This window comes from Ziziphus jujuba, chromosome 3 (assembly GCF_031755915.1).
Source record: "Ziziphus jujuba cultivar Dongzao chromosome 3, ASM3175591v1".
NCBI classification, from domain to species: Eukaryota; Viridiplantae; Streptophyta; class Magnoliopsida; order Rosales; family Rhamnaceae; genus Ziziphus; species Ziziphus jujuba.
The window spans coordinates 13250285-13262050 of record NC_083381.1 but is presented as its reverse complement, the minus strand read 5'-3'; the positions used below and the strand labels follow the sequence as shown (position 1 = coordinate 13262050).

The 11766-nt window shown below is 30.6% G+C and overlaps 1 protein-coding gene across 2 annotated transcripts; it reads right to left on the bottom strand.

The window, feature by feature from the left end:
- Positions 1–7562: 7562 nt before the first annotated feature.
- LOC112492205 (disease resistance protein RUN1-like) lies at positions 7563–11211 on the bottom strand. 2 transcript variants are annotated; one of them, XR_009638396.1, is made up of 4 exons: positions 10609–11210; positions 8480–9663; positions 8322–8365; positions 7563–8163 (listed from the first exon to the last, which is right to left on the bottom strand). XR_009638396.1 is itself a non-coding variant. In XM_060815975.1 (3 exons), exons 1-2 carry the CDS (start codon positions 11088–11090, stop codon positions 8496–8498), a joined length of 1650 nt encoding a protein of 549 aa, XP_060671958.1. In that variant the 5' UTR covers positions 11091–11211; the 3' UTR covers positions 7563–8163; positions 8480–8495. The 2 variants fall into 2 exon arrangements, 1 of the variants encoding a protein (XP_060671958.1); XM_060815975.1 differs by lacking the exon at positions 8322–8365 and having other exon boundaries at positions 10609–11211.
- Between the last annotated feature and the right edge of the window lie 555 nt (positions 11212–11766).

Genomic DNA, 11766 nt, shown 5'->3' with positions numbered 1-11766 from the left:
ATATATATAGTAGGAGATATACACAGAGAGAGAGAGAGAGAGAGAGAGAGAGAGAGAGAGAGAGAGAGAGAGAGAGAGAGATAGCAAAGTTTGAAATCTTTTTTTTGGTAATAAAATCTGGAACCTTTTGTTTAGTTATTTGAGATGGTTTTTTTTTTTTTTGGTTATTTTATTATTTTTTTTAATATAATTTTTTGATTCTTTTTGAGTTAATATATTTTTTAAAATTTTGTGTTACAATGATTTTGTCCAAAGGAGGAAAGAATTGGACCATATATTAATTTTCTTTTGTTTATGATTTTAATTAAAATTTTGGTGGTGGATGATAACAAGATATTGTGGTTAGGAATGTCAACGGACAGGGCCAGTTTTTAAAATCCCGTCTCCATTTCCACGGAGAATTTTTCATCTCGTCTTCGTAGTTTTTTCTGTTTTTTTAGAGGCGAGGCAGCGATTGAGATTTTTCAATCAGGGATGGGACAGGATGGTTTTCCCAGTATTTTTTTTTTTTATAATTGATATAATTTTTTGAAAAATTTATATAATTTTTTTTATTAATAAAATGTAAATAAAGTGACTAAAATATAATAATAATATAATAAAATACGACAAGGTCCAAATTTATAGTTATAATAAAATATATTTTTAAAAAATATAATAGTCTAAATACATAAAATATATATATAAAAATAAATAAATATATACGGGTCATATTCTTTATTCCCCGGTCCTAGCCTGATCCCAATTCAAGCCTTAAGGATTTATCCCAAGCTTGTTCTACGGTTTAGATTTTTCGGAGAAAAACGAGGCAATGCATTGAGGTTTTCCGAATATGCGGGAAAAATTACTATTCTTAATTGTGATATGGTAGAAAATATAGCAGTCTTATCGCCATCAGGAATAATTTTAGTATTTTCTTTTAGAAAGTGTTAAAATTAGTGAAATTTTAAAATTATTTGGAAAATAAAATTTTTATATATTTGGATGATTTTTATAAGAAGGAAAATGAAAATAAATTTAAAAATATGGAAAAAGAAGGTACAAAATGAATCCTCCAAAAGAAGAATCATTTTAAAATTTTCCGAGATATTAGTTTTATATATTTTATTTAAAGATAATTTAATCCTTAAATTTCAAAGCAGAAATTAATTAATTATTTGTAAGTTTTAAATATCCCAATACTAACCAAATAATCTAAAAAATAATTCACATGAGATTGATTTCCAAAATATTAATTCCTCAAATATCAAATTTGAAGTATCAATTTCCTTTTAAATTTCAATACTTTCCAAATAAAGTCTGAGATAGAATTTGGCCGGCAGGGCAAATGAAATCTGAATCACTGTGAATAAAACTTGCATATAGCAGCTATACCATGTCATTTCAATAAAATGGTAACAAAAAAAAACTTATAATATTTACTTGACCGTCCTCTTTCTTTCTTTTTTTTTTTTTTTTTTTCCTTTTTTTTCCTGAACTTTGATTTCAATCTATTTGGCGATTAATCTTTCCTCGACCAAAAAATTCCTATAAAGTTGTAATATGTAAGACAATAACATGACCATGAATAGTGTAACACAATCTATAAAGTTGCAATATTATCAATGTAATGAGTAGCATTCCAAATTTTAAAATATTATTCATTTTATGTTCCAATATTACATGTTTAAGGACCATATTGAACAGTTTATAGTCCAATATTATCAATCTTACTGTACATCTGGTTTTACTGTAGAAACACCCGACTATCAATGTCCTTAATTGTTTTGAGCACTAAAATTCTTCAAAGAATAAAATTGAATTCAAAACCAAGTACTTTTGCTAAATTTTGTTTTGTTACCCTGTTGTAGAATCTGGAAACTCCAGAGATCAACCTCATGCAGATAATATATATTTAACATTTTTTTGTCAAGAAATTAGTTTATGAATACAATTGGATTCAAGTTGCAAATACTTTGTTACTAGGATAATTAATTTATCCCATTAATTATTTAAAATATTGTTTTTTTTAATTAGCTCTTATTAATTGATAATGATGGTACGTAGTACGCATGTCGAATTGTTTTAAGAGTTGGACTATCTCATGTGTGTATATTAAACTTGCAAAAACTGACAGCAATATAATTTCTTTTTTCTTCGATCTGAATAGTTGTCATAATTAATTAGTCTAAACTCTGGTCAATCCCATAATATGGAAAAGCTATATTTACTTGGTCGTGTAAAAATATAAATTTAATTAATATATAATATCTGTCTTTTTTATTTATTAGATATATTTGGGTACATAAATAATAAAATTAAATTCCTCTTTTTCCTTTATTTATTTGGATATGTTTTTGGTTTCTGAACCAAACCTTTTTCGGCCGTGAGAAAATTTATTTTGGGATTTTGATTAAGAATAATAAAACACATAAATTTGTGTATGTTTATTTTAATAAAAATATTTAGTATAATACATTACAACACCAAATACTATATAGTATTAATATTATATAGCTCAAACCAATCCAATCTATTCCACTATACGTTAACACAATATATTCCAATATTATGTTGCATACCAAACAAGCTCTAAATCTCCCTTGATTAAAAGTGCTAGCCAAGTTAACTTTAGATTGTAAACCCATTTGTATATCATATTACATTGTAGTTTATAGCCAATATAGAATTTTCAACCTTGGCCAGCATCCAAATTAGGGCTCTAAATTAAAATTTATGAAATTCAAGGGTATTGATACTAAAGACAATATTTCAATCAAGCAAAAAAAAAAAAAAAAAAAAAAAAAGGACAATATTTCAAGAAACTAAACTGCAAATCAATCATGAATAGTTCAGGAAAAGGGTACCAAAAAAAAAAAAAAAAAGAAAACTATAACTCTTATAAACCTAGAGACAGATATACAAAAAGTGTAAAGTAAAAAGGGCTACTATAAATTTACACTTATTATATATAGTTTTCTTGCCCCACAAAAATAGTTGACTTTGAATTAACAATAATGTTCAAAGTCTAGATGATGTATTTTGTTATTGCCTAGTTAGATCTGCAATTAATTTCGTTCATCTCAATGAAAAACAGAGCTAGCTAGCAAGCAAAAAGACAACATCTTTTAACCGGCTGGCCGGAGATCAGGATCAGAACTTGGTCTTAGTCATCGGAGAGAGATGAACATCGATGAGATAGTACATCCGGGCCACAATAATCCCTTGAGCTTGTGTTCAAATGTAGGCTTCACATAAATTAGGAACAAAGAAAATGCAAAATGCCATGGCTGCAACTGTTTCTTGGTAAACAAGAGAAACCCTTTCCATACCTACTTATATGAATGCAAAATACATGGATGTAATTATTTCCTAGACTTGCACTGTGCCAATTTGAAAGATTTATCTCACATAATCCACCCTCTACACCCACAACACCCAACCACTCCCCACTTTGACTTTCCAAATGAGCATGAAAAGCTTAGAGAATTTGTATGCAGCTTCTGTGAAGAAGCCAAAACATCAGGCTTCTTTTATCATTATGATGACTGTAACTTCATTTTTTCCAATAAGAGAAAATATTCCAATTTTAACTCTTTCAGAACTCAATTGCATACCGTGACCCATTGAAAAGAACGAACCACATTAACACGATCACCAAAGTATCTGCCAAACATTAAGAAACTTGCAAGTGCAAATTTATAACAGAAAAACAAAAAAAATGAATCCCGCTTAAAGTTGATTAGAAAAAATTAAACTTTTGAAATCTTAGTTATGACACTTCACTGAAAATGTAACTTTATTATAAGTTATTAAGATCCACTTTTAGCATGATCATTAAATAAAAAATGGGTTCATGAATCTTAATCCATCATCCTATATTATAAAAACTAACTTCAGTGCTGAACTTCATTTTTAGCTGTTCTGTTGATCAAAAAGATAAAAAGTATGGCTAATTAAATAAGAGCTAATGTAAGTAGCATGTATTCCATTCTGTTTTGGTTACTTTACCTACAATGAGCAATAAAATAAGACAAGAGACCATAACATTATGCAATTCTATGAACAAGTTCTATCTCAACTTAAAAAGCCGTACATCGTGAAGATTGAATTCTGAAGAAAAGGGTATGAAAGGGATGCTGAAAAGACAACGCTCCCACCAATCCAACATATAGAGGCCAAATTTTGCGCTGGATCCAATTCATGGATCTGAACCTAAAAACAGTAAGTGCATACTTAGAATTAAACTTCCGTTCCTTCAATATATTCAAAAGTAAAAAGAAGAATGCACAATTGAAAATGTATATAATATACATCCACAGTTAATTTGGACAATGCTTCACATACTGATAATATGGTGAATTCTATATAGAAGCATCTTTTTTTCCTTTTATTTATTTTAAACCTCCCTTGTGCCATGCAATGGTGAAGTTTGATGTATGAGTGTGTGTCATGGTGCACGTCAAGTTTGATGTATGAGTGTGTGTCATGGTGCACGTCAAGTTTGATGTATGAGTGTGTGTCATGGTGCACGTGTTTCAATTTTATACAAGAAGACTACAAGAAAGTCTTGCGACTGACAGGTGAAACTGCCTGCAAGATTCAACAGAGTTGTCTTCAACATAAATGAGTGTTTTAATAGGAAATAATGAGCAAGGAAGGTGAGATTTTGTTCCATTTCTTGCCCAGTTTCCTTGTTTAGGAAGTGAAAAGTATGACAAGAAATTCCAACAAGATAGAATTGAAACTCCTAATTATCAAAACAAAGAAAATAATAACAATTAGGAATTTGCTCATTTGTGCATCATCGAATGGTTTCCCAAGATTGATACAGGTTCTGAACTGGCATGAAATGGAAAATGTCAGGATGTGATGATAGCATGGATGAAATCAATGCACTGCTGAATATTGTCCTCTGATTTACATTAACTCATAGATTTTAATTATTTTTTTTCTTTTTTGTAAAATCAATTGTTTATGTTTTTCCCCTATTGTACCTTTTCATTGAAGGTTTTTGCCCATGTTTTCTCATTATTCCTTTTTGAAGTGTTATTAAAAGTTTTTAAGCCCTTTTTTTTTTTTTTTTTTTTTTTGGGTTTTTTTGGCACTTGTTAAGTTTTTTGACAAAACAAACAGATTTGTGCGTTTCTCTTGATTTCAGATTAAATTAGTCGTTTTCTTTTGACAGATTTCTATGGTTTTTCTTAACTAGAAAGTGGAAGAATTGTACAACACAGGTATCTTAATTTTGAACCTTTGATGTGAAAAGTTTTATTTTTTAATTTTTATTTATTTTTCTCTCTATGATGAATAAATTTTGATTTTGTTAATTTTAAATTATTAACAAAATGAAAGTGTTATGTTTAAAAATTTGTTTAAACTGCCTTCTTTGACAACCAAATAGATTATTGAATGCTAAATATGATGTATATATTATCTATTAAATCGACCTATGTATATGCATATCAAGTTGACACTTCACACCAAAACAAAAAGCCAGGAAAAAAGAAAAAAAAAAGGAAACAATCATAAGTGATGTTATCCCAAAGTAAGCAGGAAATGGATTAACTTCATGTATCTAAAAGATTTAATTCATCAAAAACATAATTCATATAAATTTTGTATTTTCATTTCTAACATTGGTCAAATGTAATCAGAAGTATTCTTTGAAATTTGAAAAATATTAAAAATTCATTCTTATTTTCCTCAAAACAGTGCACAAAATACTAGATAATATTTTTCTTCAACACCTTGAAAGATGAATCAGAGCCCAACTTTCTCGACAGAAGATATGGTTAAAATTTATGGAGACGACAGAGAAAATGTTGGAGGCATGCATGAAACTTTTAACGAACCAGATTTACATGTATGACCACTTACGTCGACGTTGCCATGATATTGTCCTATGGAAGCGGGCGGGCTGAGAAGTTGGGCCGGGTTTCTTCTTGGTGTCCCAATACATCATGTCTTTCTAGCAACTACCCGTATAATTATACATTCAAGCGGAAGGCCCACACATTTTTGTTGAATTTACTTGCTACACCAAGCAAAGCCCATTTGTCTTTGGGGGAATCCAAGGCCTTTTTTTTTTTTTTTTTTTTTTTTTTGATAATTTTACCTCATGTACTACATATATCATTTTGTGTATTTAACCTCCAAACTAAATAACACCTGATATTCTTTTATTCAAAAAAAAAAAAAATTAAAAATAAATAATACCTCATATTATCCCCTTGACTGTTATTTTCCTATAGGTTTAGTCTGATAGCTAACAAGTTTAATAAAATTAGTCATGTACAAGGCAGAAAAGTAAAATAAAATAAAGAAGTTCTCTAAACAGAATTAAATTAGTTGTGTAAGATTAAAAATTCATGAAAACTAAAGTGCATGGTTAAACTTAACTTAGGGCAAGGTGAAAGTTTTTTTGTAGTTTAAAGTGCAAAAAATAGTATAGTCAGAGGGGTAAATAAAATGTAGACTTACACTCAGGGTGGAGCAAATGGAAAGAAGCAGATCGTCCCATCACCTTGTAGATTTGATCCTGGTAAGCTTCATTTGTGTCTTGTGATGTAGTCCACTTGCAATAAACGCTATGAGGGAAGGGGCTACAAATGCTATATATCAGTAGTTCTGGACTTTCCACTGGGTTAGAAAAACAGGTTAGCAATGGTATACTGTCCTAAAGGGTTTTGGGCCGATAAATTACCAGGTGCCTCATTTTTTATTTACCAAAAAATCAAGCGCGTGTGGTGGGGTGGGGGGATTAATAAATCCCAAGGCATTTTGCACTCATGAGGAGCACAGAATGTATATCAACAACAATTTTGCTGTGGTACTGAAACTGCAGAGATTGCTTCTTATCCAAACCTTATGCCAAACGGTCAAAAGGCAGGCTTATATCATCATATGGCCATATCTGACTTCCATGTCCATAATTCAGACCACCCAACTACTCCGCTCATACCAAACCACTCAAAAACGGCTAGCTACCCAAAACTTCCATATTTACCACTTTAAACAACACAACACCAAACCATATATTCCTCGTTTTTTACAAGGTGGAAAATCTATTTCTAGCAAAATTGATAATGGGATGTCATATTTGAAATATCTTTTCATCATTAAGAGATATTTTACTCAGTTTTTTTTTTCTTTTTTTTTTTTTTTGAAACTATGTTAATTAGAGGTGACATTGTAATTATAACATGGAAGAGCATGAACCAAGTAACAGAAACTTCCATGTCATATTTGTCGGAAATCTATTTAATAATATTTTTTAAAGAAAGGACTAAATTGACGTTCAGGGTCCTATAGGATTCATATGAATTTGTGGTGTTGAAATGTGCTTAGTAGTGTGATTATTTTTTTTTTAATCATTATTGTTATTACTTGTTTTTTTTTTTTTTTTTTTTTTTTCAATGATGTGCCCCTGTTTTCACCCAGTGTCAACAATTTTGTTAATGCATCTGGGAGCAGTATTAAATTTCTTTTAATTCATCTGTTATCTTGATTTTCTACAAGAGCCTTGAGTTCAATGAAAACTTGAACTTCAGTTTTAGGACTATAAATCCATAATTGTTTGTTATAGTCATCCACAAGCACAACATAATTTCAATAAGGGCTTGTAGTTTTGTTTGTCTCTGTACAGGATTTAAAGCTGATGATTTCCCTAAGGGAGCTAGAAATTGTCATACAATCTTCTCCAATGGAAATTTCCAACTCCTGCAGGAGCAATATTCTCAAGAAAAAGAAATCCTAAGCTAGTTTCCAAACCATAGTTGGCTAAAAACCAGCTAGTTTAATACATTCCTTATAAAAGCATAAGACACAACAATCTAAAAGTCTCTACCTAGTCAAACTCTTTACGCCCTATTACAGTAACACAACAAGAATAACAAATTCCTTAACGTCCAAGCTACAAATAATTTGACAAAATACCAAAGATATTTTTTTACCAACAAACTTGCAATATTGTTGCCTGATTTTGTGATAAATATCTAAGACAGAAAAACCAGGAGACATGCACAAGCTAAGCGCATGAACTGGAACCGAAAGCAGAGATTTTGTTGAATGCAGGTCTTGAAGATGCTAGTCTATGTTGAGAGTTTCTTGATAGGAATGTTGGATAGATCCAAAATTCACTTTCAAGCTTCTCTTAGATCAGGACCTTCTCCTTTGTTATGTCTATCACATTATACATTCAGGAAAGAAATTCAATGAGAAAATTCAAGCTATATATGTAAGCAGGTTGATAAACTCTTGGTAAGTAATTTGTTTTTAAAAGATAAGAGAATGTGACATTTATTAGCTTGAAAAATTCTTTGTAGATGTATGTATATTACCTTATAATTTAAGAGGTTACTATTGCTTCGACCAAGATTGTTCCCTAACAAATTAAGATTGAAATAATATGCATAAGCAAAATACATGGCAGCAAAGAAGAGAGCAGGATATAAGAGACAACGCTATAATTAAATTGGTACCTTAACTTAGTTCTTACCATTTTATGCTCCAAATTATGGACAATAATGCACATCCCATAGCCTGCTTCGTCCTTCTGGTTCCTTCTGGCATTCTTTTCGAACAATTTCCCTCCCCATCTCTTGTAATAACTCGTGCATCCAAAGTGTGTTTTCATCAATTCTCAAGAGAGACTTACGATTAAGAACTATTATCCCACTTTCAGCAGAGAAGCCACTTTCTTCCATAATTTTGGTAACATAATCTTTTTGACATCCATTGAAGAAATATGCAATATCCAGGAAAATATGCTTCTCTAGTTCCTTCAGTTCATCAAAGCATATTTGAAGTATATCAACAATCCTCAAGTTTCTTGGATGGTACTCTCTCAGCCTATCCAACGTACTTGTCCATTTACTTTCATCTTTGGTCCATAAAAAGGAACCTAAAACTTCAAGGGTTAATGGAACACCATTGGCATATTCTATCATTTGTCTAGATAGAACGCCATAACCTCGTGAAGGATTACGATTCTCGAATGATTTCCATGAAAAAAGTTGAAGAGCTTCTCTATCCTTTAATTGCTCGACTCTGTAAATTATACGTTCTTCATACGTTCTTGCTAGCAAACTTTCATCTTTAGTTGTTACAATGACTATGCTCCCTGAACCAAACCAAGTAGCTTTCTTAGCTAATACCTTCAGTTGGTCCAATGTGTCCACATCATCAAGAACAATGAGAACTTTCTTATCGTACAAACTACTCTTTATCATGTCCATGCCACTACGAACATCCGCTATTGTAAACTTTTCTTCTAAAATGTCTGAAAGAAGTTGTGTTTGCAAGTAGACAAGACCATTAATGTTCTCCTTCTTTTCACAAACATTTTTCACATTTCTAAGGAAGCTCTTATATTGAAAATTGTTGGATATCGATCGGTAATAAACTTCAGCAAGAGTTGTCTTGCCAATTCCACTTATCCCACAAATTCCAATAAAACGAACATTGGCCAAAGATTCACAAAGAGATGAATGAAAATCATTTACAAGCGAATCCATTCCGGGTAAGCGCTCTACATCTACAGCTTTTATCTCTTGAACGTTTTTGTTTGATCTCTTGGCTGCTTTTTCTTTCTTGATAAGTGAAGTTTTTGTCTCTACAACATCAGAAACTCTTTTCCATATTAACTCTGTTACTTCTTGTATGATTTTCCATTCTGGATCACTTCAAATTACAACAATAGAGTTTTTAAAATTCTCTCCACAATTAACTAAACTAAATTTAATAAAGAGTAAATTTAGCCCAATGAAAATCTCATAGACTAGGATACATTTAGCTAAAATAATAAATTTAAATAGATATAGTCATTGAAATACCTATTCACTCAAATTAAAATAGGTGAAATGGATGCTTGATGTTTGTAGCACACTTTATTTATAAATATGTTATTAGCGCATGATCCATTGACACAAATATGAGCCGTATTAAGATGAAAGAATTAAAAATTTCGACTTGCATATATAGATCATATGTCAAAATTTTTAACCATAAAGCACTTTATATATAAATATATATACATCTCTGTTGTTACAGAGCACGCCCCTTAAATAAGGTTAAGATTACTGTATAAAGTGATATGCATGGTACCTAGCATTAGGGAAATCAAATTAATGTAGCTTTCATATGTTCAAAAACACTTAGCAAAATTTAAGTGTTTTGAAGATTTTTCAAAGTTTCCACAATTTCTCTACCATAAAAACCAGACAATAGAAGATCTAATTATGTATAGACTAACTTGTTCATTAACACGGGACATGACCAAACTAATTTGACAGTAAGGTTAAGTACTGCAGGAACAGTCTGACGGCGAAATTATTATTTTTTCCAGTGGATACAAATCCCCTTCACTCACAAGATATGGGGCGGAAAAAAAAAAAAAAAAAAAATTGGAAGGACAAAAAAGTGAATACTGTATAATAAACCACAAGTAATTTGTTCTAAACAAAAATAACTAAAACGATCAGTTTGAAGGCACCTAAAAAGTTAATGCTCCTAGTGTTATTATTATTATTAGATTATATGTGATACATATAAGATTTTCTTAAGATAGAATCAACCAATTACTCTTAAATATATAAGACAAAAAAGTTAATTAATTGAAATGTTTACCCTCCACGGTGTATATGATATCCAGCTATATCTGCGATTATTGTTAATGCAATCCTCCATCTTTGCACCTTTTCCAAGTTGGACCTAAAACGTTCTTCGTGTCTCCGGAATGCTTCTCCAAAACTTCCTTTCTGGTGCCGTACATCAGATGGTTTGACATGATAGAAAATTGGAAAAATCAACTTTCTAGAGTCTTTCATGCATTCAACAATCTTTACAAGTTCATCCAAACACCAAATTGAAGAAGCATAGTTTTTCGAGAGAATGACAAGGGAGCACTCTGATTCTTCGATCGCTTTCAACAATGTTGAGAAAACGTCTTCGCCTCTCTCAAGCATTTCATCATCCCTGAAGGTGAGAATTCCTCTTTGGCTCAAAGCATGATAGAGATAACCTGTGAAACTGCTTCGGGTGTCTTCACCTCTAAAACTCAAGAACACATCATAAGTTTTAATGGAGTTGGAAGAAGAAGGATTTTCCATTTTTCTTGGGCAGGAGAGAGGCGAAGGAAGGAGATCGAATAATGGTCTAATATTGATGTCTAAGTCGTGTTGGACTTGGTCGGAAAGGCAATTAAACAAAACTCCTGAAAGCTTATAATATAAATATTGTAATTGTATATGTAGTCGACCCCTATATGTATATTCTATAATTTTTTGAAATTGTTCTTGATTTGATCGGAACTTCTAAGTCAAAGGAAAGGAATACTTATATCATTTAGCTAACAACCCCCCTTTGCTTTACAAAATTTTGCATTTGTGTTTTATAAAATTATAAAACAGCCCATTAAATTTCGTTGTTCTTGCAATTTCATTCTTTATATATATATGTAGGCAAACTTTTAAGATTTGTACATGTAATCTAGTTGAAATGGAAATGAGGAAAAAAGTAAGTTTAATTGATTAATTGATTACACAGTAAAAGTTCTATAGTACTCATGGCACTCTCAATAGTTATTAATTGAAAGGGACAATCCGCTTAGCAATAAATGACTATTTATTAATTTTAAAATTTTTTTATATATATGTTTTTTTTGAAAAGTTAAGTTTAAATTTACCAATATAAATATATATATATATATATATATATATATTTATCTCTATTTACCGAAAATAAATATTTATTACTTATAAATAAAAATAATAATAAATGCAGTAA

Coding starts and splice junctions, on each gene's coding strand:
- LOC112492205 (XM_060815975.1), bottom strand. CDS start 11,090: ATGGAAAATCCTTCTTCTTCCAACTCCATTAAAACTTATGATGTGTTC. Junction 9,664..10,608: donor TATCATATACACCGTGGAGG/GTAAACATTTCA, acceptor TGTAATTTGAAG/TGATCCAGAATGGAAAATCA.